At 53.4% G+C, this 26,228-nt stretch overlaps 1 protein-coding gene across 2 annotated transcripts in view; it reads left to right on the top strand.

The window, feature by feature from the left end:
- The window catches only part of adam15 (ADAM metallopeptidase domain 15), an 81,453-nt gene that overhangs the window by 19,528 nt on the left and 35,697 nt on the right, over nucleotides 1–26,228 (top strand). For both annotated transcript variants that reach the window (XM_073061185.1, XM_073061184.1), the window contains exons 3-16: nucleotides 4,325–4,401; nucleotides 6,074–6,152; nucleotides 8,812–8,888; nucleotides 9,380–9,560; nucleotides 9,889–9,954; nucleotides 12,149–12,220; nucleotides 13,833–14,002; nucleotides 17,248–17,332; nucleotides 18,425–18,573; nucleotides 18,848–19,025; nucleotides 22,352–22,444; nucleotides 23,755–23,950; nucleotides 24,225–24,330; nucleotides 25,065–25,260. In XM_073061185.1, coding sequence (XP_072917286.1) covers nucleotides 4,325–4,401; nucleotides 6,074–6,152; nucleotides 8,812–8,888; nucleotides 9,380–9,560; nucleotides 9,889–9,954; nucleotides 12,149–12,220; nucleotides 13,833–14,002; nucleotides 17,248–17,332; nucleotides 18,425–18,573; nucleotides 18,848–19,025; nucleotides 22,352–22,444; nucleotides 23,755–23,950; nucleotides 24,225–24,330; nucleotides 25,065–25,260 — 1,725 coding nt within the window. The remainder of the gene's footprint in view (nucleotides 1–4,324; nucleotides 4,402–6,073; nucleotides 6,153–8,811; nucleotides 8,889–9,379; nucleotides 9,561–9,888; nucleotides 9,955–12,148; nucleotides 12,221–13,832; nucleotides 14,003–17,247; nucleotides 17,333–18,424; nucleotides 18,574–18,847; nucleotides 19,026–22,351; nucleotides 22,445–23,754; nucleotides 23,951–24,224; nucleotides 24,331–25,064; nucleotides 25,261–26,228) is intronic.

The following is a 26,228-nucleotide window of genomic DNA, read 5'->3' as shown; positions in this document are numbered from 1 at the left end:
GGGTGAGCCGCGGTCCAAATCTTGCAGCATTTGGATCCGCGACCTCACATATGCACCTCGGGACTGCTGAAGCTGCAGATGCCTGAGTGCGTCTTTCTTCTCCTGGTATTCCTGCCACAGCTGTTGGTCTCCACCGGTCGGACCAAGACGGGACTCTAGGTCAAGCAACGCTCTCTCAAGCCGCTCAATCTCAGAGCCCCGCCTCTTTGTCGACCCCCTAGTGTACTCCCGACATAAAAACTGGATGTGGGCCTTGCCCACATCCCACCACAGCCGTAGGGAGCTGAACTCTCTCCGTCTCTCTCTCCAGGTGGCCCAGAACGCTCGGAATGAATCCCGGAATCGGCTCTCCTCCAGCAGCCGGTTGTTAAAGTGCCAATACCCGGATCCCACCCGAGGGTGCAGAGGAGTAAATTCCATCCACACAAGGTGATGATCCGAGCACGACACCGGCCGCATGGAGGACGCTGACACGCGGGAGACATAAGCCCGAGAGATATACAGGCGGTCTATCCGGGAACCCCCCTCTCTAGATCTTCTGGAGAAGGCGCTAGAGTCAGGGTGAAGATTCCGCCAGCTGTCCACCAAGTCAAAGGAGCCGACTAGCTCCTTTAACTTTTTCGCCGCTGCTGGGTCGCGTTGGAGGCCCGAGCGGTCCTCCACCTCGAGGGTACAGTTGAAGTCTCCCCCGAGGATGACGCAGTCCCCAGGATCGATGGAACTCAGCAAGGTGGACAGCTGACAGAATAGGCGCGTCTGCATCACCCCGCGCCTCGGAGCATACATGTTGATAAAATGCAGCGGTACTCCATCGAGGCGCACAGCCAGGTGGAGCAGACGGCCGGGCACAACATCTTGGACTCCTACGATTTCTGGCCGAAAGGTTGGGGCCAACAGGATCGCCACCCCGCTAGAGTTGGAGCTGAGGTGACTCATGTAGACCCCGCCCTGCCACTCCAGGAGCCAAGCGGACTCGTCCCCCGGGGTGGTATGGGTTTCCTGCAGGAAACTCACATCGTATCTCCCATCCCTGAGGACTGAGAGATTGTTATATCTGCGGAGAGAGCCCCTGCTACCATTTACATTCAAACTAGCTATGGTAAGTTTCATATCGGGAGCACACTAGGCCTCAGCACCGGTACCCTTCCCGCTGAGAGCGGTGGCGCCCTCAGCCGCACTATCCCGAAGAAAACCAAGAATATACTTTGCCTTCCGGCCCCGACTGCTACCATCGCTACCCTGTGACCCACCATCTCCCGAAGGAGCGAGGCTGCTTTCCACCCTGATGTCCCTCACCAGGTCATCCAGGAAGGATTTCAGCTGCCGTCTGCCATTCCCCGACACAGCATTCTTCCTCCCCTTCCCTTTCCCCTGCCCCTTCCGTCTGAGGATGACTCGCAGGGACTTCACCAGCCTCGGCATGCTAGGCCAGCGAAGCGAGGCTAGTTTAGGCCGATGCTTTGCACCCACAGAGGAGTGAATAAACTCTCTGATCTCCTCCACAGGTATCAATGGGGACTTTTCAGGAGGGGTGAGGATGTCCATTGTCTCGCTATCAAAAGAATCTCCCTCCAACCCCTCACTGCAGACAGATCCCCCATCTTCCTCCTCATGTGGTGTATAAGGTGGCTGCCCCTGTAACCCACACTGCACAGCGGGTACCTCCCTCATACCTTCCCGCTCCACCGTCGCATCAGTCTTACCCGCAGTTGCGACGATGGAGGAAAAATCCCCAGGGACTCCCCGCAGGCCATTAGTCGATGGGGTCGGCATGCAGGGTATATCACCCTCCCCAGGAGACAGGCATGAAGGGAACCCCAGCAGCTCTGGTCCGAGGGATTCACCGGCAGCCTGATGCTGACAGTGAGAGAGCTTGGTCTTCTCTCCGCTCATACTGTTTAATACACTTGCCTCCAGGGAGGCGCTTACTGCTAAGTCCTGGGTGGAGGGCTCCAGGTCTGTTTTAGTTGTGCAAACAGGCCCAGCACTAGCTTCCTGCACAACCACATCACCCACCACAGGACTGGTGGCTACATCTGGGGATTCAGGGTTAGACTCAACTTCCACCCGGATTCCCACCCCTTCCTGGGATGGGATTCCCCCTCATCTACATTCTCTGCCCTCTTGGGGGAACATTCCCTTCTCCTCTTCAAGCCGGAGGAGCACACAGGTGCGGAATTCACCGTTGGAGCGGTACTCTCCGCTTCTATCGCCCCGTCCAACCGTACGCTTCCCCAAGCCTCCCTCTCCACCTCAGGGCAAATGGGCGTGAGCTCTGCGGTCTCGGGGGCCGACTTCTTCATGTGTTTCGACTTCTTCCTCGCTTTCTTGCCCCGCACGGGCTCCACCCCGTCCCTCGCCTGAACCTCCCCGCACGTAGCCCCAGGATCACCCACCTGAACCACAGGGGTAGGAGCAAAGACTGGAACAGACGTAGGAATAGGGACAGGGATAGAGACAGCGTCAGGGGCAGGAGCAGGGGCCGGCACAGGTGTAGGAGCAGGAATGGGATCAGGGGCAGAGGTAGCTGGGGCACTAGTTCCCGAAGTGGACTCCCTGGGTTTTCGGGTGTTCGGACAATCCCTCCGAAAGTGCCCCACCTCCCCGCACGCATGGCACCGTGGGCACTCAGAGCTCCAATACACCTGATAATCTACCCCCTCGTGCCGGACAGTAAACCGGCCCTCAACTTCGTCCTCCTTTTCCAGCTTCATGAATACCTGTCGCCGGAAAGAGATTACGGTCCGGAGGGTGCGTCTCCTGAATTTGTGCCTGATGAAAGTTATTTCTGACCGTACTTGCCCCAAGCGTGCTAGTGCGGGAAGCAGGTCCTCGTTGGGGATGAAAGGCTTTACGTGGCCGAGGACGATGCGTTGTGTGGGAGCTGTCATCAGCTCCATCTGTAAAAAGATGTTCTCCACCGTGATCCCTCTACTGAGGGCCCGATGCACCAACTCATCATTCCTCAGGTAAAACACCGCCTTCCCGAACTCTTTCTCAGCGGCTAAAACACCATCTTTCCCCAACAAGTCCTCCATAGCCTCCGCGCATTTTTCCAGGGTAGTTCCAGTTCGTAAAATACATTGCACCCCGCGTTCAACTTTCACCGACCGAAACAGGGCGTTGTCCGAGGTTGGAGAGGCAGCCGCCTTGGCATAACTCCCCGAAAGCCTGCGACTCCCTGTAGACCGGTCCGGCATGTTGCTTCTGTGTCCGAATCGAGAATGATACGGTGGTGCTGGTTATAAAGTCCTGGAGCGAGTTGAGTAACTGGCTGGAAAAGTTTGTACTTGACAGTACTTTGCTGACTCAGTGCCAGAAATTCCAACGCCGGGAAAGGCTCCGTTAGTCCTGCAGAACTTCCAGGCCGTGAGAGGTCGAGACGGCTCAAACGATGTTTTGGCTCCTACACTGAACGAGAATCCCGACGATAGAGATGGAAGGAGGTTGTCCCAATGTCAGTGGGGAGAAACAACGTTGTTTGTCTCCGGTTTTTAGAGCGACCCGGCTTCCCGGCGAGTTGCCGGCGGCCACAGCTGGGAGCTACGCAGTTCGAAGCCGTCAACGAACCCCGTCCAAACTGGCAGAAAAACTCCAAACGAAGCTTCCACTCTAAACCGGCAGCTCACTTAGATGTTCTAGAGACGTTCCAAACCAATTTCCAAGTAATTCAAGACCTTCATAAAGCAGTTTTTCCCCGATTTCTCCCAGCGCAATCAGAACAGCTCCACTCTGCATCTGACCCTGGGAGTGTGTGATGGGACGGTGTGGAGGGAGCTTCACTCTGTGTCTGACCCTGGGAGTGTGTGATGGGACGGTGTGGAGGGAGCTTCACTCTGCGTCTGACCCTGGGAGTGTGTGATGGGACGGTGTGGAGGGAGCTTCACTCTGTGTCTGACCCCTGGAGTGTGTGATGGGACGGTGTGGAGGAAGTTTCACTCTGTGTCTGACCCCGGGAGTGTGTGATGGGATGGTGTGGAGGGGGCTTCACTCTGTGTCTGATCCCGGGAGTGTATGATGGTACGTTGTGGAGGGAGTTTCACTCTGTGTCTGACCCCGGGAGTGTGTGATGGGACGGTGTAGAGGAAGCTTCACTCTGTGTCTGTCCCCGGGAGTGTGTGATGGGACGGTGTGGAGGGAGTTTCACTCTGTGTCTGACCCCGGGAGTGTGTGATGGGACGGTGTAGAGGAAGCTTCACTCTGTGTCCGACCCTGGGGATATGCAATTAGTGATGTTTATTAAAATCCCCCCCCCCTAAAAAAACACACAACAGCACTTGTTGGTTTGAGTCAACTTGTATTTTATTTTATTCTATTTTAACAGGATAACCCCCCGATGAGACTGGAGTGTGAGATCCAGCTCGGAGGCCGGAGGCTGACACTGGAGTTGGAGCAGAACGAGTAAGTCAAATGGAGGAGCAACGCCTTCAGTGTTTAGTCCCCTCTCCCTCACCATCCCTCAGGAGGCTGCCATCTCGAACCGCTGCGGTCTGAGTGGGGGAGAGAGTTCCAGGATTCAGACCCGGCAACAGTGAAGGAACAGCCGAAGATGGTGGACGGAGACCCTGTGGGCGGTGGTGTTCCCCTTGGCAGGAGGGGTGGCAGGTTCGGGAGGTGTTGGGAGACTGGAATACCTTCAGCACGTCCAGACTATACTGGCTCTTGCCTTGCTCGACTTTGCTTGTCTGTAACCCTCTGCTCCCCGTGTTCCCATAAATTGCCCCGATCCTACTGTCAAAGGCGGATCGACCCGACCCAACGCACCACGAATTCAATAGAACCATGAAACAAGCAATACTTCGTCCAACTTCACTTTTCATTCATAGCATGCTGTGGGGGTAGTTACAGACTTCCATCAATTACATTACCCTACAGTATTCCTTACGATGTTCACTGTGCTACCTCATTGCCAAGCAGTCTACCGTCAGCGTGAGAGACTCTTGTATGGGGCTTGCTGCACGACCAGACATTCAGACTCTGGGACTCCACAGATCCCACTTTGTCCAAAGAAGTCCATTGCAATGACTCTCCCCAGAAACCAGCAGCCATATCCAGCTCTGTCCACTGCGTCCTTCGACAGGGGGTTTAATCAACTGATGGGGGTATATCTTTGATGTTGTGGTGCTCCCTCCTTACCATTTGCTCTTGGAGTCATAGTTTCCATCCAGCACAGAAACAGGCCCTTCAGCCCAACTGATCCGTGCTGACCAAAATCCCAACTAAGCTAATCAAATTTGCCCATGTTTGTCCCATATCCCTTTAAACCTTTCCTATCAGTGTACCTGTCCATATCCCTCTAAACCTTTCCTATCCGTGTCCCTGTCCGTATCCCTCTAAACCTTTCCTATCAGTGTACCTGTCCGTATCCCTCTCAACCTTTCCTATCCGTGTACCTGTCCATATCCCTCTAAACCTTTCCTATCCGTGTACCTGTCTGTATCCCTCTAAACCTTTCCTATCCGTGTACCTGTCCGTATCCCTCTAAACCTTTCCTATCCGTGTACCTGCCCGTATCCCTCTAAACCTTTCCTATCCGTGTACCTGCCCGTATCCCTCTGAACCTTTCCTATCCGTGTACTTGGCAGCTCATTCCACTTACTGATCATTCTATGAGTGAAGAAGTTGCCCCTCAGGTTCCTATTAAATCTCTTCCCTCTCACCTTCAACCCCATGACTTCTAGTTCTTGATTCCCTTATCCCATTCGGAGAAAGGAGGAGGTGGGCTGGAGGGGAGGCGAGGCAGGGCAGAGGAGAAGGGAAGTGACAGATTAAAAGGAGTAGTGGGGAGGAGGGTGTGGGAGGAGGAGGAGGGAGGGGAAGGGGAGGGCAGAGGAAGGGGAAGTTGGTGGGGTGATAATGGGAAGGAAGTAGGGAAAGGGCAGTAGGTTGGGCACGAGGAAGACAGAAACAGGGCAAGTTCGAAGGAAGATGGTTTGAGGGAAAGGAAGAAGGGACAATGGGTTAGAGGGGGGTTGGGATGCCACCCTGTAATGACAATGAAGTGACCAAGGAAAGATGGGGGGGTGTGTTTCTGCCAGCGGCATTAATTTCTGATCTCCGTGTCTCTCCCCAGGAACCTACTCCCAGACTCCCACCGCCTGATGTTTTATCTTCCCAATGGAACGGTCATCGCTGACCCTGAGAGCAATACTGTAAGGAGGCAGAGTCGGGGAATGGGTGAGGAGGGAGGGGGTGGCTGTAAGGAAAATATTTTAAAATTCATCCTAATTTCTGACTGAGCAGCAAGAGGTACAGTGAATTCCAGTTAACTGGGACACATCGGGACCAGTACATTTTGGTCCAATTAAACAACTGCACCAATTAGCCGAAATTTCATGGAAATAGTTAAAAAGGTATACAAAATGACAAACCACCATTTAACTGAGTAAAAGTATAAATGAAATACTGAACAAATTAGGATACTTCCAATAATAGTACGGTACTGTAAAACTTCCTGATGGTTATCGACGGAGGCAATCATCCAGAGCTCACTGGCTGTGAGTAATGAGAATCAACGGACTGCCTTCACCAGATGCTTTCGATGATTGCATCCTCCACATCTTTAATTCCATTTTAACGTTCAAGATGATTGTTGATACTTTCTAACTTGCTGAAGTAGTGAAATTGTTTCATTTTCACTCCTGGCCATTTATGAATGCTTGAGATCGCAGAGAGCAAACGGTTCTGATTGTCTTATTGCTTATTTCTCACCAACTATCCGTGGGAAAAAATCACTGCCCCTTTAACCTTCACGTCCCTGATGCTATTTTGAAAACTGTTCACTTTAAGCACAGTGTGGTGTCTTATGGCCACACGAGGGCACTTGACCGATGCTAGTTATAAACTGTTTCGGCAAGTCTGCTGTCCCAATTAAGCGGAGAGTGTCCCAAATAAACGAAGGGAATCCCGGCTATTTTCTTGAATAGATTTTGTTCTTTAAGAGCCCGAATAAGTGGCTGTCACGATTAACTGATGACTCAATTAGCCTGAATCCACGGTATTAGCATTTATCCGCATTAAAGGTTACAGACATTATTAGAATGATTTGGAAAAAAAGCTCATTAACTATATCATAAAGTACAGACAAAGAATACTTATTGACCATTGACTGATGTACACAGTGCCAGAGGGATGTCTGACAGATGCTTACATTGCTCAGCCCCCTGCTCCTCTCTTCCGTAAGCTACTCTTGCTTCAGGCCTGAGTTACAACCAGAACCAAGTCCACCTCCCAGCTCCGGTCACGTCTCCGGCCTGAAGAGAGAGAAGCTCCTCACCTTACAAGCCGCCTCACCCCAGTAATGTCTCGTGGTTCGGCACCAGTGGTACCTACCTGCACACGCCATCTTTCCTTTCCCTGACGGGCACGTTTTCCGTTTTCACCTTCTCTTCGGGCTGTGGGCCGGCGCTGTTTTCAGAACATTGACACGCTCCAAGCTGGCGCCGTTCTCTCTCACCCCCACCATGTTGCAAACTTCCCAGGCATGCCAGGAGGTACCGGATGAGGCTTCTGGCAAATTTAACCCTTTCCCAAGCCACACGTACAAAGTGCTGAAGGAACTCAGTAGATGGGGCAGCATCCATGGGGAGAGGAGTAAACAGTCGATGTCTCAGGCTGAGACACGTCAGCAATTCCCCCTTTCCATAGGTGCTGCCCAACTTGCTGAGTACCCCCACCATTTTGTGTGTGTGTGTGTGTGTGCTGTGGATTTCCAGCATCTGCAGAATCTCTAGTGTTGACTGTCCTTACCGAGTGGGTGTGGAAAGGGGGAGTGTTTCGATCCAGGAGCAGTGGAAAGGACTGTGGCTTCCGGTGGAGGAGGGTTGTCAGAAGGTTAAAAGAAAGTAGGAGATAGTTTCTGGGTGAGATTCATTGCACTGGGTAGATTTAGGAAAGGGTCAGACCTACCATAAATCCATGCAGATCATCGGCACATTACCCACCCTGTCTACCCTCCCTATTACCCAACTCAGATCCAAAGTATACTCCAACTGACTTGGTCTTCATCGCTGTCACATGCACTGTGGGAAATAGCAACCACTAAATGCATTGGCAATTGGTTCATTATTGTCGTGTTTACTGAGACACTGTGAAAAGCTTTTGTCTGTGTGCCATCCAGACAGATCAGTCCACACATCAGTACATCGAGGTGGTTGAAAAAGGAAACAGATTGCAGAACAGAGTGTTGCAATTACAGAGAGAGTACATGCGAGGGTCTCAACGAGGTAGACTGGGAGGTCGGGAGTAGTGTGTAAAAGGTCCATTCAAGAGTCTAATGGAAGCTGTCCTTGAGCTTGGGGGGTACGTGCTTTCAATCATTTGTATCTTATGGGGGGAGAAGCGAGAATGTCCATGGTGGGGGCTGCTTTACTGAGGCAGTGAGAAGTGCAGACAGAGTCCATGGAGGGGAGGCTGGTTTGTGCAATGGACTGAGCTATGTCCACAACTCTCCGTAGTTTCCTGCAGTCACGGACAGAGTACAGTAGTTATCGTACTGAGCCATGGTACATTCGGATAGGATGCTTTCTGTAATACGTCTGTCAGAATCGGTGGGGGCCAAATTTCCTCTGTCTCCCGAGGAAATAGATGCATCACAGATAACGTTGGTCCCTTTGCGTGTATGTTACAGAGAATGGCAGTCCCACTGTGAGTGTGTGTTTGAAGGGGAATTGATGTGCATGTTCTGATTGTCCCTCCATGTATATGAATTACCGAGAAGTGTGATCCTTGTGTGTGTGTTAGTTACAGAGCATGATTGTGCAGGGGCCTGTGTGGAGTTCCTTCCTTTCACCTTCCTCTGCTCTGTTACAGGTGAACTGTTACTACCATGGGACAGTGCAAGGTTTCTCCCGGTCCCGGGTCAGTGTCAGCATCTGCTCGGGTATGAGGTATGGACTGTGACCCCTCCCTGCTCACCCCCCACCCCCCCCCTCCCGAGCTGGATGCCTTGCCCCTCTCCCAACAGTTTGTGCTGCCCTCTCGGAGCTTGCATACCCGCTCCAACAATCTGAGACCCGGTCTTCTGTCTTCCCACCCACCCCGTCCAGTCTGCACTGAGACCCTGACGCCTGCATTGCTCACAGTGAAGGGTCTCAGCCTGAAACACCGACTGTTTATTCCTTTCCATCGACCTGCTGATGGAAGGTAACCTTTGCCCATTGGAGAGTCCCTCCTGGCCCCTTGCAAACTGAAGTCTCCTCTCTTTTCACTTTTCCATTTGACCCATTGAAGCCTCTCCTTCCTGACCCAGTCACCCTCCCTTTGACCTCTTACCGTTTCACTGGAGCCTCTACCCCTTCTGACCTTTCACCCTTCGGAAAGCCCTGCAACAGCTCCTTCCCTCCCTCGGGCCCTCAGTACTTGCCCTCCTGTTTCCCAGGGGCCTGCTGGAGTTGACTCCGAGCTGGACGTATGGGATTGAGACGCTGTCTGGAGACCCCGGCGGGGAGCACCTGGTTTACAGGATGGAGGGGGTCCACTTCAACACCAAGCGCTGTGCAGTGGGGAAGGACCCTCCGGAGAAGACCACAGACCCGCCACCCGAGGAGGCAGCACACCGGGTAGGGGCAGCGGGAGGGAGGGAGAGGGAGTGAAGGTCTTCAACTGGGATGGGAGGGTGGGGCTGACGGGTTTGTGAGGGGACGGGGGGTTGGAGGTCAGGGGCTACAGATGGAGAAAGGCTGCCATCCTGGGCTGTGGTTTCAGGGGAGGACTCTCTGGCGGCTAAGGGACTTTGGAAGGGGGGGCTGTGAGTCGGTGGGGGGAGACGGGAGGGAGGTTGTAGGAGGATGGGTGGGTTGGGGGAGGATGAGATTCTGGGTGAGGGGCTTCATTAGGTGCCCTCCCCCGAGCTTCGCTGATCGCTCTGCTGGTCTCTACCCTCTCCAGTGGAGACGCCGTATCCTGACGGAATCCAAGTACGTGGAGCTAATGATGGTGGCTGACAGCAACGAGGTGGGTGAATTGGTCGGCTGGGGGGAGTAGTGGGAGGGATGGGGGGGCAACTGGGTGCTGGGGAGGTGTCGCTGGAGAGTTGTTACTGTGCTGTTGGCCTGGGAATTTGAGATCACAGAGACAGGGAGGGGTGTAGGGTGGGGTGAACAGAGATGGGGAGGGGTGTAGGGGCTGGAGGGGGTCACAGAGACGGGGAGGGGTGTAGGGGCTGGAGGGGGTCACAGAGACAGGGAGGAGTGTAGGGGCTGGAGGGGGTCACAGAGACAGGGAGGGGTGTAGGGGCTGGAGGGGATCACAGAGATGGGGAGGGGTGTAGGGGCTGGAGGGGGTCACAGAGACAGGGAGGGGTGTAGGGTGGGGTGAACAGAGATGGGGAGGGGTGTAGGGTGGGGGTCACAGAGACGGGGAGGGGTGTAGGGGCTGGAGGGGGTCACAGAGACGGGGAGGGGTGTAGGGTGGGGTGAACAGAGACTGGGAGGGGTGTAGGGTGGGGATCACAGAGACAGGGAGGGGGTCACCGAGACGGGGAGGAGTGTAGGGTGGGGTGAACAGAGACGGGGAGGAGTGTAGGGTGGGGTGACCAGAGACGGGGAGGGGTGTAGGATGGGGTGAACAGAGACGGGGAGGAGTGTAGGGTGGGGTGAACAGAGACGGGGAGGGGAGTAGGGGCTGGAGGGGGTCACAGAGACGGGGAGGAGTATAGGGGCTGGAGGGGGTCACAGAGACAGGGAGGAGTATTGGGGCTGGAGGGGGTCACAGAGACGGGGAGGGGTGTAGGGTGGGGTGACCAGAGACGGGGAGGGGTGTAGGATGGGGTGAACAGAGACGGGGAGGAGTGTAGGGTGGGGTGAACAGAGACGGGGAGGGGTGTAGGGGCTGGAGGGGGTCACAGAGACGGGGAGGAGTATAGGGGCTGGAGGGGGTCACAGAGACAGGGAGGAGTATTGGGGCTGGAGGGGGTCACAGAGATAGGGAGGGGTGTAGGGTGGGGTGAACAGAGACAGGGAGGGGGTCACCGAGACGGGGAGGAGTGTAGGGTGGGGTGAACAGAGACGGGGAGGAGTGTAGGGTGGGGTGACCAGAGACGGGGAGGGGTGTAGGATGGGGTGAACAGAGACGGGGAGGAGTGTAGGGTGGGGTGAACAGAGACGGGGAGGGGTGTAGGGGCTGGAGGGGGTCACAGAGACGGGGAGGAGTATAGGGGCTGGAGGGGGTCACAGAGACAGGGAGGGGTGTAGGGTGGGGTGAACAGAGATGGGGAGGGGTGTAGGGTGGGGGTCACAGAGACGGGGAGGGGTGTAGGGGCTGGAGGGGGTCACAGAGACGGGGAGGGGTGTAGGGTGGGGTGAACAGAGACTGGGAGGGGTGTAGGGTGGGGATCACAGAGACAGGGAGGGGGTCACCGAGACGGGGAGGAGTGTAGGGTGGGGTGAACAGAGACGGGGAGGAGTGTAGGGTGGGGTGACCAGAGACGGGGAGGGGTGTAGGATGGGGTGAACAGAGACGGGGAGGAGTGTAGGGTGGGGTGAACAGAGACGGGGAGGGGAGTAGGGGCTGGAGGGGGTCACAGAGACGGGGAGGAGTATAGGGGCTGGAGGGGGTCACAGAGACAGGGAGGAGTATTGGGGCTGGAGGGGGTCACAGAGACGGGGAGGGGTGTAGGGTGGGGTGACCAGAGACGGGGAGGGGTGTAGGATGGGGTGAACAGAGACGGGGAGGAGTGTAGGGTGGGGTGAACAGAGACGGGGAGGGGTGTAGGGGCTGGAGGGGGTCACAGAGACGGGGAGGAGTATAGGGGCTGGAGGGGGTCACAGAGACAGGGAGGAGTATTGGGGCTGGAGGGGGTCACAGAGATAGGGAGGGGTGTAGGGTGGGGTGAACAGAGACTAGTCTGTAAAACAACAGCCCCTACAATAGAGACACAAGAAATTGTCTCAATAAACAGACTCTTGGAGGAATTCAGCAGATCGAACAGCCCCTGTGGGTGGGAAATGGATAATCAACATTTCGGAATCGTGACCCTCCTTCAGCCTCCACAGATGCTGCTTGACCTGCTGAGTTTCTTGTTAGCGAGACGGACACATTTGGAGAGTCCTTCTCTCGGTGGGTCTGGGATCTAAGCTGAGTGACAGACGTGGACTTCCACTGTCCGGAATTGGGTGAACTTCCTTGAAATAACTTCCGTTTCCCATAGTATCACCGATACGGATACGACCTCAAGACTATACAGATGCGGATGATGGAAATCGCTAACCAAGTTGATGCAGTGAGTATCAAACTTTGGTGCTGTGTCTTCTCTGGGCTTTGTCCAGAGAGAGTGTGGTGTTCTGTAAGGATTCGTGTTGCAACCTCTGCAGCTTGTGATTTTATACGTAAGCATTCTGGATGAAGTGTAGGTGCTCGGATCAGTTAGTTTGTAGATGACACTGATGGGTTATGGATGCCTGAGCGAGTTTATCGAAGGAGACAGAACAATCCAATTGGGCACGAGATACAAAAGTCTGAAAGCATGTACCATCAGGCTCAGGGACGGCTGTTATAAGTTCATTGAATAGTTCCCTAGTTCAATAAGATAGATTCTTGACCTTGCAACCTACCTCATTATGATCTTGCACCTTGTTGTCTGCCTGCTCTGCACTTCCTCTGTAGCTGTTACACTTTATTTTGCATTCTGTTATTGTTTTACCTTCTACCTCAATGCACTGTGTAATGATCTGACCTGATCTGTATAAAAGGTGTGCAAGACAAGCTTTTCACTGCATCTCAATACATGTGACAATAATAAACTAATTCATTCAATACTGACCAGATGGAAATGTGCGCAGGGGAATGGCAGATGGAGTTTAATTGGGGACAGTCATGCATTTTGGGAGGTCCAACACAAGCGGAAGGATTATAGTACAGGACCCGTGGGTGTGCTCCTATACAGAGGGACCTTGAGCTGCATCATAGAAGTAGTAACGCAGGGGATAGCAGGCAAATCATGGGTTAGGTCATTGAGTATCAAAGTTGGGTGGTTGTGTTATAAATTGTGCAACAATTTACAACTCCGTGCTTCACATTCTTCTCCCAATCAAACTCTACCATCCATAGCCCTTTGTCACCTGGATAAACCCGTCACCTCCCAGCCACTCTCCCCTCCTCCCTCTGCCTATTGCCCTTCCTCACCTGGATCCACCCTTCACCTCCCAGCCTCCACTCTCCCCTCCTCCCTCTGCCTATTGCCCTTCCTCACCTGGATCCACCCGTCACCTCCCAGCCTCCACTCTCCCCTCCTCCCTCTGCCTATCGCCCTTCCTCACCTGGATCCACCCGTCACCTCCCAGCCTCCACACTCCCCTCCTCCCTCTGCCTATTGCCCTTCCTCACCTGGATCCACCCGTCACCTCCCAGCCTCCACTCTCCCCTCCTCCCTCTGCCTATCGCCCTTCCTCACCTGGATCCACCCACCACCTCCTGGTTCTTGCTCCATCCCTTCTCTCTCTTCACCGGCGATCTCCTCTCAGTCTAGGTGAAGGGTCTCGATCCCAATCATTGCTCCCCTCCACAGACGCTGCCTGACTCGCGGAGCATTTTCTGATTTCCCTTGTGTCTTATTTTTATTAACTTTATTTGATTTAATGATACATCCCGGTAACAGACCCTTTTGACCCAGTGAGCCACCTCTGCTCTTTCACACCCATGTGACTAATTACTCGACTAACATTTGGGAGGAATCCGGAACACCCGGAAGAAATGCCCTGGATCACGGGCGGACTCCTTTCAGCCAGCAGCGGGGATTGAACCTGGGTCTGTCGCTGTAGCAGTGTTACATTGATTGCTGTGTTGTCGTGTCGCCCTCTTGAGTTCTCTTGCCTTCCATTTTTTGTTTTGTCCAGTTCTACAGACCACTCAGTATCCGCGTGGCGTTGGTAGGGGTGGAGGTTTGGACCCAGGAGAACCCTTTTGAGATCAGCAGCAGCCCGGGAGACACCTTGAACCGCTTCCTGAAATGGAGGGAAACGCACCTTGTTCCCAGGATCCACCATGACAACGCTCAGCTGCTGATGTAAGTGGAGCTACTCCTGGCCTTGGCATTTCCCAGCAGGAAGTGGGCCTAGTCCGAGGTGTCCGGGAGAGGCGAGCTGGAACTGCCGGGAACATGTAATTGCAAAGTGACGTGTTTACATGCTTACTTTAGCTCAGCTCCCCCGCTGGGGCGTACGTAGGCTGCTGACCGCAGCTCACCACAGTGGTCTTTTAAGTTGTCCCCAGGTGGAGCCCACCTTCGAGGATCCTCCCTCTCCCAGGTTTGAGGTCTTTGTTGGTGTTTCTGTTGCTCTGGGTTTTTACAGGATGGGGCTGTTAGCCCCATGTCCAACCCTCCTCCTTCCACAGCCAGGCTTGGGACTGTCCACAGCAGAGTTAGAATTACATTTAACAAAAAATCCACTATGAGTTGCAATGAATAATGTAAAAGATGAATAGTGAGATATTGTTCACGAGTTTGTGCCCATTTGCAAATTTGATGGCACAGGGGAAGGAGCTGTTTCTAAAACATGGAGTGTGGCTCTTCAGGCTCCTGTAGCTCCTCCTTGAAGGTAGTGATACAGAAGGCGTGTCCTGGATGGTGAGGGTCCTTAGTGAGAGCTGTCAGCCTGTGATTGCTGAGCTGTCCTCCCACCGCATACAGGCAGAAGCTAAAGAGCAAGGCTCTAGAGATGCGGACAATAAAAAGGTGGCCGTGGGAGGCAGAGGAGTGGCTATGGGATTGCTTCGAGTCAGTGGACTGGGTCGGGATCAAGGGCTCATCTGAATGAATATACCCAGATAGTCACAGACTTTATAAACACTTAGACAAGTGTGCCCCACAACATCATTTGGCAACTTCCCCAACCAGATGCCCTGGATGAATCATAAGATCTGTAATCTCCTGAAGGCCAGATCAGAGGCATTCAGATCTGGTGATTAAGTAAGTCTAGGGGAGATCTCCGGAAAGTCACCTCACGGGCAAAGTGGCAATTCCAGACCAAAGCTGAATCACGGAAGGATGTTCGACATCTGTGGCAGGGCTTGAATGCTATCACCTCCGACAGGGTGAAACCCAGTCACAGAGATAACGACAAGGCTTCACTCCCAGGTCAGCTCAATTCCTTTTATCCCTCACTTTGACTGCCAAAACATGGAGGAACCTTCATGAACTGGCAGGGCCCCCAGTGACCCTGTAATTTCAGTCTCTGAGGCCGACTCGAGAGCATCCTTCAGGAGGGCGAACCCATTGAAAGCATCCGGCCCAGATGGGGTACCTGGCCAAGTACTAAAGATCAGCTGGCTGGAGTGTTCACCGATAAACCTCTTACTTTGGTATCCACCTGCTTGTAGTAGGCTTCAGTTACACCCGTGCCTAAGAAAAGCATGGTAACCTGCCTGAAGGACTATCATCCAGTAGCACTTACACCCACAGTAGTGAAGTGCTTTGAGGGGTTGCTGAGCGTAATTACAAAAAACGCATGGCAGCACTTCAACTTCTTCGTCAAGTCCTGACGAAGGGTCTCGGCCCGAAACGTCGACAGCGCTTCTCCCTTCAGATGCTGCCTGGCCTGCTGCGTTCCACCAGCATTTTGTGTGTGTTACTTCAACTTCTTTAGAAGTTTGCAAAGGGTCAGCACAGTACCTAAACTTTGACAAACTTCCACGGATGTGTAGTGGAGAGTATATTGACTGGCTGCATCACGGCCTGGTATGGAAGCACTAATGCCCTTGAACGGAAATCCTACAAAAAGTAGCAGGCACGGCCCAGACCATCACGAGTAAAGCCCTCCCCATCACATCCCCACGGAGTGTTGTCCCTGGAAAGTAGCATCCATCATCAGAGGCTCTGCCCACCCTGGCCACGCTCTCTTCTCGCTGTTGCCATCAGGAAGGTGGTACAGGAGCCTCGGGACCCCCCACCACCAGGTTATTACCCCTCAACCATCAGGCTCATGAAGCAAAGGGATAACTTCACTCACCCCAGCACTGAACTGATCTAACAACCTATGGACTTGCTTTCAAGGACTCTTCATCTCATGTTCTCAATATTTATTTCTATTTTTGTATTTGCATAGTTTGTTGTTTGCCTGCTGAGTGCTGTCTTTCATTGATTCTGTTGTGCTTCTTGAATTTTCGGTGCGTGTCCACAAGAAAACGAATCCTAGGGTTGTCCAGTATGTGGTGACGTGTATGTACTTTGATAATAAATTTACTTCGTACTTTGAAGATGTTCTCGATGGTGGAGAGCATTGTGGCTTGAGACGCGAGAGCCGGCTGAGCCTACAACCCTCTTGTGATCCTGAGCATCGGAAGCTCCAGGCCAGGCGGTGATGCGACCGGTCAGCGTGCAGCTGCTCAAACTCGCAACGGATCAGAGCCACTGGTGTGCCGCCTTCATGGCTGCCCCAGTGTGCTGGGTCCAGAGTCGATCCTCTGAGATGTTGATGTCCGGGAACGTCAAGCTGCTCACCCTTGCCACTGCTCTCCCCTCAGTGAGTTCCCGCGCACGTCTCCCTGACTTCCTGAAGTCCAGGTTAATTTCCTTTGTCTTGCTTATTTTGCATGTGAGGTTGTTACACCACTCAGCCAGCCAACTTATCCCCATATTTGTCACCATATACAACCCTGAGATTCATTATCTTGTGGGCATTTACATTGCAAACATAAGTTAGCATAAACTTAAATTAAGAAAGTATACATAACTTACAAGATAAAATATGAACATAATGAAGCTAGATCAGAAACGAGAAAATCTGCAGATGCTGAAGATCCATGCAACAGGCCTGAAACGTTGACTGTTCTCTTTTCCACAGAAACTGCCTGGCCTGCTGAGTTCCTCCAGCATTTTGTGTGTGTCGCTCGGATTCCCAGCATCTGCAGACTTTCTCTTGTTTCTCCTTTGAACTTAAACATTCCCACCCTCTGGTATTAGACATTTCAAGTCTAGGAAAAAGATACTGGCTGTTTACCCTACCTGTGTCTCTCATGATGCTATAAACCTCTATCGAGTCTCCACTCGGCCTCTGACACTCCAGAGAAAGCAACCCAGGTTTGTCTGACAGATCATCTCCACCACAACCTCTGGCAGCACATTCCTGGCACCCGCTGCTCTCTGAGTAAAAACAAATTTGCCCCGCATCTCCATCAGACTCCAACTCTCATCCTAAATGCATGTACCCTGGTACTTTGATTCTGGGGGAAAAGGGTACTGGCTGTCTACTCTGTCTTAACATTGAACAAGGCAGTTTCCTTGAGAACTTTATTCTCTTTTCACCCCCCCAGAGGGAGCTCGTTTCCGGGTGAAACAGTTGGCATGGCATCCCAAAGCTCCATGTGCTCTAAGGATCGTTCAGGAGGCGTCACCGTGGTGAGAGAGAGGGGATGTTGGGACGTGGCCCTGAGGCCTAGCTGTCTGAAGGGCACTGAGTGCATCCTCCAGCCCTGAGAAACTCACGGGAGAGGTCAAGGTTTACTGGGAGAGTTCCGGAGAAGGGAGACATCGGTGCTCTGGTACCCACGATGGGTGGTGGTAGGGATCTGGGAAAAGTGAACTGGGATCAATGTACATAAAACAGTGGCCCTTCGGCCCACAATGTTGTGCCAACCTTTTTAACCTACTCCACGATCAATCTAACCATTCATTCCTACACACCCCATAGCCCTCCATTTTTCTGTCAAAGCGACTCTTGAATGTCCCAAATGATTCCGCCCCTACCAGCACCTCCAGCAGGGCACTCCAGGTGCCCACCACTCTCTGTGTAGAATCGAAAAGCAAACTACCTCTGGCATCCCTAAGCGTTGTTCCACTCACTTTAAGCAGATGTCCTCGGGTGTTGGCCATTGCTGCCCTGGCAATAGGACACGATATTTGTGCCTCTCATAATCTTCTGCACCTCTATCAAGCCACATCTCATCTTCCTTTGCTAATTTGCCCAACCAGTCTGATCCAGGCAGCATCCTGGTGAATCTCCTCTGCACCCTCTCTAAAGCTTCCACATCCTTCCTATAGTGTGGTGACATGCAGTGGCTCGCTCTAGCACGCGCAGACTTTCCACTGTCGATGAGTATTTGGTGGTCAGCACGGAATCGGTGGCTCAAGGGGAGGGCCTGTTGATGCGCTATCTCTTGTTACGGCAGGGGTGTGCTTCTCGTTCGGGGACCAGGGGGTAAAATGGTGAGGGATGTGGGGATGCTTGTGAGCAGCCACGGTGTCCTCGCAGTTGGAATCAGTCACACTGATCGGAGAGGAATGGTTTCCGGGGGTGAGTGACGGGAAGAGTCCAGGATTGGGTCTGCTGCAGAATGGGACAGATGTCCCCTTTTCCCTGGGGATTACTCTGCAAGAGTCACATTGTGAGAAAGAACTAGCTTTTGGCCTACAGCGAATGGAATGGGTGGGAGGTATTGGTTGTTCTAGAGTTCTGCAATAAAGCCCTGATGGTATTTTCCTTGGCCTCAGGACCACTCTGTTAGTGTGCTGGCCGTGGCTTCCACGGTTGCCCACGAGCTGGGCCACAATCTGGGCATCAGCCACGATACGGCCGACCGGCTTTGTGACTGTCAGAATCCGCGGAGACTGGGCGGGTGTATCATGGAGCCGTCCACGGGGTACGTATGCTGTGGAGGGGTGGGGCAGGCTGGGGAGAAGCGGCGAGGAGGGAGGGAGAGCTGAGGCAGGGCACGCTGTGGCCGGGACAGCAAGGAGGAAGTGCGGAAGGAGGGAATGAGTGAGGGAGCATGGATGGTCGGCTGGGAGGGGTGGTGAAGGAGGGAGTGCCGTGGGAGGGAGAGGTTTGGGAGTACCAGCAGGGAGGGAGGGTCAGTGTGGAGGGAGCACTGCACCACTCCGGTGAGATATCTGAGGCCTCTGTCTCTTTGGCAGGTTCCTCCCAGGCCAGGTCTTCAGCAGCTGCAGTCGGAGCGACCTGGAGCACAGCCTGCGACACGGAGAGGCGATGTGCCTCTTCAACTTCCCCACCTCTGGAAGTCTGTTCGGGGACCAGAGGTGCGGCAACCTCTACCTGGAGAAGGGCGAGGAGTGTGACTGTGGGCTGGCAGACGTGAGTGCTGGGGGGGAGCGGGGGGTGGCAGTGGCTGGGGGTTGGGTGGGAGCAACCTCGTGGGCTGGTTTTAGTTCCAGGCAGTCAAAGAGGCCCCTCACCCAGTGATTCTGCAGATGCTGGAAATCTGGAGCAATGCTCACAACCTGCTGGAGGAGCTCAGCAGGTCAGGAGGGAAACAGACAGTTGACATTTCAGACTCTCCGGGGGATTTTCTGTTGGTTATCATTGTCTTGGGCTAGGGGAGAACCTCGAGACGAGTGGTTTCCATGTGAGGTGCCAATGGTGGCAGTGTGGCAGAAATCGGGGATGGGCCTGTGGGTGGACGTCTCGGATTTGGAAGATGTTGACAATTGATTTATTACTGTCACGTCTCGATACAGTGAAAAGCTTTTATGTACCAACCTGTCAGACCGGTCCATGCATACTGTAAGCACATTGCAGTAGTACAGCGGTAAACAGAATGCGGAATCCCACATAAAATACTGGAGTAACTCAGCAAGTCAGGCATAATCCACGGAGGGGAATAACCGGTCAGCATTTCAGGCCAAGACCCATCATCACCCTGTTTATTCCATTCCATTGACGCTGCCTGACTTGCTGAGTTCCTCCAGCATTTTGTGCGTGTTGCTCTGGATTTCCAGCATCTGCAGAACCTGTTGTGAAACAGAATGCAGTAAAGAGTGTCACAGTTACAGAGAGAGTGCAGTGCAGGCAGATAAATAAAGTGCAAGGGCCTCAACGAGGGAGGTTGGGAGATCGGGAGTTCATCTTTTAGTGTAGGAGAGGTGTTCAGGAGTTTGCTAAGGGGATAGAAACTGTCCTTGAGCCTGGTGGCTGGTACATGCTTTCAGGCTTTTGTATTTTCTGTCTGATGAGAGACGGGAGAAGAGAGAATACCTGGGGTGGGCAGATGTTATATTGTGCTGGCTGCTTACTGAGTGCAGGCCACAACTCTTACAGTTTCTTGTGGTTTTGGACAGAGCAGTTGCCATACCAAACCATGATACTTTCTGTGGTGCATCGGTAAAAATTGGTGAGGGGACATGCCAAATTTTCTTCAAAAAAAGAAGTCAGGGGAGGGATGAGGATACAAGAGCTGCGACCTTAATCGGGCACTGGTGAGGACCCGTGATCAGTGTTTCTGGCCATGCCAGGCTTCAGTGTCACCATGGTGACCGTGTAGGCCGCAGTGGCCTGGGCGATGTAATGGCAGACATCCCAACTCTCCTAGAAGTTCTGGGAGTCTCCCGCATATTGATAGCGGCTCCCTGATTTCCGCAAATTATATACAATATCCTGGAAATCGATTTTTTTTAGAGTGAGAGAGAGAGAGAGAGAGAGACAGACAGACATAGTGAGCAAGTGACAGAGAGAGCATCCTGATTGGTCACTCTTTGTGCTAAGTAGACCTATCAGTTTTCTCTGTGGGCGGGCTTTACAGTTGACCCCTCTCTCTCTCTCTCTCTCTCTCTTTCATTATCCATCAGTTCAGTTTAGTGTCCTGCAGCGCCATGGCAGAGTGTTCCAAAAAAAGAAAATATAAAACATACTTCACCCCAGACTACACTAAAGTGTACCCCTGCCTAATAGAGGTCAAAGATAATGACAGTGTTGCTCGCTGCACTGTTTGCAACAGTGACTTTTCTTGCCCATGGTTGGTTAAATGACTGTAAAAGACATGTTGAGGTGAGTTTAACAGGTGTCATTCATTCATTAGCATAGCTAACGTTATTTAAACTAGCTTGGCTAGCTGCTAAGGAGCTACTCTATTGATGATACTCTATATACAGACTCCTGCTTTCTTAATTATTTCATTGTAACCCCATTTCATGCTCTCTCTTCTCTATATTCCTAAACTCTGTATTCCCAAACACTCTATTCCTTGAAGGAACCAACCAAGGTAACCAACCTTGAAGCACTGGTGCCAAACTACAAAAGTTTGCCAGTTGGTGAGTTCTGTCGGAAGCTGCCCAAAGTAAAATCTGTGAGCACCGGGCAGTTGAGATTCAAAGAGTTCTGCCAGTTGATGAAGCTGCTTTTGGTGCTGCCAAATTCTAACTGTGATGTAGAAAGGGCATTCAGCACAGTGCGTCACATTAAGACAATTCAGAAGTCAGCTCTCTCACAAAACACTTGTGAATCTGATGTCTTGCAAAATTAACAAATTCATTGACCCAGACTGCTATGAGGTTGAGACTTCTGGCAAAATCTGCCCAGCAAGCCACATCACAGTACAAGGAAAGTTTACAAAAGAAATAGAAGAGCTATTTGCATTAGCATTTAGCTATCAGGCTGCAAATACTTGGGCACCCCGGTCAAAATTTCTGATACCGTGAATAGCTAAGCTAGTAAAAGATGACTTGATTTCCAAAAGGCATGAAGCTAAAGATGACACATTGCTTTAATATTTTAAGCAAGAATATTTTTTTATTTCCATCTTTTACACTTTCAAAATAACAAAAAAGGAAAAGGGCCTGAAGCAAAAGTTTGTTCACCCTGCATTTTCAGTACTTAGTAACTCCCCCCTTGGGAAAGTATCACAGCTTGTAAACGCTTTTTGTAGCCAGCTTAGAATCTTTCAATTCTTCTTTGGGGGATTTTCGCCCATTCTTTCTTGCAAAAGGCTTCTAGTTCTGTGAGATTCTTGCACTGCTCTTTTGAGGTCTATCCACAGATTTTCGATTATGTTTAGTTTGGGGGACTGTGAGGGCCAAGGCAAAATTGTGGACTTTGAGGTGTGTTTAGGATCATTATGCTGTTGTAGAAGCCTAGAAGCCATCCTCTTTTCACCTTCAGCTTTTTTTTTACAGAAGGTGTGATGTTTGCTTCCAGAATTTGCTGGTATTTAATTGAATTCATTCTTCCGTCTACCAGTGAAATGTTCCCCGTGCCACTGGCTGCAACACAAGCCCAAAGTATGATCGATCCACCCCCGCGCTTAACAGTTGGAGAGGTGTTCTTTTCTTGAAATTCTGCACTCTTTTTTTCTCCAAACATACACACATTGCGGCCAAAAAGTTCTATTTTAACTTCATCAGTCCAAAGGACTTGTTTCAAAAATGCAACAGGCTTGTTTAGATGTTCCTTTGCAACCTTCTAACGCCGAATTTTGTCTGCAAAATTGTATGTATATGTATGTGTAAATAGTTTCAATATGTGATCAAATAAATTGTTGTGTTCTTTCATAATCAAATGTCCCGTATTCATACACCCTTGGAGGTTGACCGGGGGGTGGTGGGATATGGGGTTGTGAGGGGTGGGGGTGGTGGTGCTACCTCCCTGAAATGATGTCTGTAATGCCCTCCTGTCTCCCCCTCTCCTAGGAGTGCAGGGACCCCTGTTGCAATGCCACCACCTGCAAGTTGGTGCCCGGTGCCCAGTGTCCTTCCGATGGAGCTTGCTGTGAAAACTGTCAGGTAGGAGCAGCCGCCGCGGTTTGTCCCCTTGTCAGTTGCATGCCTCGAGAGTCACAGGGACATTTCCAGTTTCCCTGCTCCCCAACTGAGAGCCCACGGGATCTTTCTGGCTACCCCACCCTCCCAAGAGCTCTCAAGACCAGCATTTGTTGGTCACCCCTTGTCTGCCATTTTGAATTCCTTCCCTCCATGTGGCAGAGATGATGTCAGGGAGGGAGGTTTTGGAGGAACCAGTGAAGATTAGACCATGAGACAGAAGTGTGGAATTGGGCTATTCGGCCCACTGATTCTGTTCCACTGTTCTATCGTGGCCTAGATTGTTTCTCTGTCAACCCCATTCCCCCCATACCCCTAAACCTCCTTATCACTCAAGAACCCTTCAATCTTTGCCTTAAGTTTACCCAACGACTTGGCCTCCACAGCCTTCAGTGGCAATGAGTTCCACAGATTCACATCTTCTGGCTGAAGAAATTCCTTCTTATCTCTGTCCAAATGGCCGTCCCTCTATTTTGAGGCTGTGCCCTCCAATCCTAGACTCCCCCGCTATAGGGAACATCCTCTCTGCATCCACTCTATCTAGGCCTTTCAGTATCCACATTGAGATTCCCCTCCTGATCCTTCTGAATTCCACTGAGTACGAGGCCAGAGATGTCAAACACCCTTCACGTGTTAACCCTTTCATTCCCATGATGAGTTTGGGTTGTGTCCTCCTCATCCTTTATGGCAGGAGAGCTGGTGTACAGCGGATGTCTCTCAGACAGGTGAACCATGACGACATGCGTTGAGTTGGAGGGGGAGATTTCTGGAACTGGAGCCCACTTTACTGCACCCCCCCCCACCCCCAGCTACCTCCATTCCCTTTCTCCCAACATCTGTGTCTCAATCTTGCTCACAGTGGTGCTGAGTGAGATCCCATGAGGTTGGGGGTACATTATGCATTGCCCATTGTCAGGGGTGTGGGGTGTGTGCTTTGGCCTGAGTGGAGAGGTATCACCTTGGTGGGGGTGGGGGGAATTGGTGGTACTGGGGAATGAATTTGCCATGGTCTCCAGGACACGGGCCCCACCAGGAGTGGGAGCTGGAGTGTGAGCAGCCCTCTGACCCCATTACACATACTCCCCGACCCCCATGCATGGGAAACTGTGGACGGGGAAATGAGACATACTGGGCCGAAGGGCTTGTTTCTGTGCAGACTGGATCCCGCGCAGGATGTGCTCAAGGAATTGTGGGTAGGCTAGGAAGGGCCAGATGGGGCGAGTAGCCTTATTGCATTGCCAGGTGACATCTTCTCTCTGTTTGCCCACCCTCAGCTGAAGAAAGCAGCCACCCTTTGCCGTCCACCCTTGGGGGACTGTGACCTCCCCGAGTACTGCACGGGATTGTCGCCCTACTGCCCGCCCAACGTCTTCCTGCGCAACGGCCTGTCCTGTGATGGGGGGACGGCCTACTGCTACAACGGAGCCTGCCTCACTCTCCCGGCCCAGTGCCAGGTCCTCTGGGGTCCAGGTGAGCCCAGCCTCTGGGCTGGGGGCTGGAGAGGAGGAGTGGCTGTTGACGGGGGTGGGGGGGAGACTGGAGGGATGAGTTGGGGAGGAGTGTCTATGACGAGGGGGGAGGGGCTGGAGTGATGAGTTGGGGAGGAGCGGCTGTGATGAGGGGGAGGGGCTAGAGGGATGAGTTGGGGTGGGGTTGAGAGGAATGGAGGGATGGTATTTGGAAGGTGGAGGGGGTTCTTGTGGATTTGCCCCATGACCTTGGTGATGGCTCCTTCCCTCCCCAGGCTCGGTCCAGGCCCCTGACATCTGCTTCTCCATCAACACCAAGGGCGATATCTACGGCAACTGCGGGGAGACACCCAACGGCACCTTCCTCCGCTGCTCCGTGGAGTGAGTACCGGTGGGGGGTGGGTCATCCTTGGATCACTCCCTCACATCCCGATGCCTCCGGTCTCCTCCCCCTCCCCCGATGCCTCTGACCTCCAATCCCAACATTCCCCTCCACCATCTGACTCCTGACGCCTAACCCCTGATTCCCCTGTTTCACCAGAAAATCTTAGCAGGAACTGAGCTTGAATATGTCTCTTGCAGCTTGGAGACCATGCTTTTGATGATACATTGTCCCCCTCTGGCCCCTGACATTCCCCTTCTGTCACCCCTGACCTCTCCCATTCGACCTCTGATCCTACCCTCTGAACTTCCACCCATCACCTCTGATCTCTGATCCCTGGAAATCCACTCTATCCTCGGGAAGATCCCTGTCGCCTCACAACCATCCCAACTCTTCCCTCTCGCTCTGTTCCTCTGACCTCTCCTAACCCCCGACACTCAGCTCCTACCCCAAGATAAAACTCCATTGCCCCTCATCTTCCCCTCTGATTCCCGCCTCATCATCTAACCCCAAGCTTTCCTCTCCCCGACTCCCTCCATTTTCCCCTTCCCCATCCCTTTCTTTCTGACCTTCTGATCTCCCGATCCTACACTCCAACCATGGATGACCTTCTCCCCCTCTCCAGCACCCCGGGCGCTCCCATCTCTTCCCCCCCGCGGCCGGGCGAGGGTCGTGGTTGGTGTGGGAGGGGGGAGACTTTGGGCAGACCTCACCCGCCTCCCTCGCCCCACAGGGACAGCCGGTGTGGGAAGCTGCAATGCGAGGGGGGCAGCGACCGGCCGGTGCTGGGCTCCAACGCTCAGATCCTGGTGACCAAGGTGCGACGGGGCGAGCAGGAAGTGAACTGCCGGGGCACGCACTTCAACCTCGGCGACGACATCGCTGACCCTGCCCTGGTCATGCCTGGCACCGTGTGCGGGCAGGGCAAGGTACGGGCAGGGGTGAGAATGAGGGTGGGGTAGTGAGGCAAGAGAGGTACTGAGGGAGCGTTGGCAAGTTAGGGGCACTGTGGGAGGAGGCAGTGAGGAAGGAGGTAAGGAGGGAGCACAGTGGGAGGGGATTGAGGAGAGAATGCTATGGGAGGGAAGGCTGCAGAGGGGGAGTGAGGAGAGTAGGCTGCAGGAGGGGGAGTGAGGAGAGTAGGCTGCAGGAGAGGGCGGTGAGGAGGGAAGGCTGCGGGAGGAGGGAGTGAGGAGGGAAGGCTGGGGGAGGGGGAGTGTGGCAGGTAGGCTGCGGGAGAGGGAGTGAGGAGGGTAGGCTGCGGGAGGGGGAGTGAGGAGGGTAGGCTGCGGGAGGTGGAATGAGGAGGGTAGGCTGCGGGAGGGGGAGTGTGGAGGGTAGGCTGCGGGAGAGGGAGTGAGGAGGGTAGGCTGGGGGAGGGGGAGTGAGGAGGGTAGGCTGCTGGAGGGGGAGTGAGGAGGGAAGGCTGCGGGAGGGGGAATGAGGAGGGTAGGCTGCGGGAGAGGGAGTGAGGAGGGTAGGCTGCGGGAGAGGGAATGAGGAGGGTAGGCTGCGGGAGGGGGAATGAGGAGGGTAGGCTGCGGGAGGGGGAGTGTGGAGGGTAGGCTGCGGGAGGGGGAGTGTGGAGGGTAGGCTGCGGGAGAGGGAGTGAGGAGGGTAGGCTGGGGGAGGGGGAGTGAGGAGGGTAGGCTGCTGGAGGGGGAGTGAGGAGGGAAGGCTGCGGGAGGGGGAGTGAGGAGGGAATGCTACGGGAGGGGGAGTGAGGAGGGTAGGCTGCGGAGGGGGAGTGAGGAGGGTAGGCTGCGGGAGAGGGAGTGAGGAGGGTAGGCTGCGGGAGGGGGCGGTGAGGAGGGAAGGCTGCGGGAGGGGGCGGTGGGGAGAAGTCTGCGGGAGAGAGTGAGGAGGGAAGTCTGCGGGAGGGGGAGTGAGGAGGGTA

Source organism: Hemitrygon akajei, chromosome 11 (assembly GCF_048418815.1).
Source record: "Hemitrygon akajei chromosome 11, sHemAka1.3, whole genome shotgun sequence".
NCBI lineage: Eukaryota > Metazoa > Chordata > Chondrichthyes > Myliobatiformes > Dasyatidae > Hemitrygon > Hemitrygon akajei.
The sequence above is the reverse complement of the archived record's forward strand: the minus strand, read 5'-3'. Positions and strand labels throughout refer to the sequence as shown.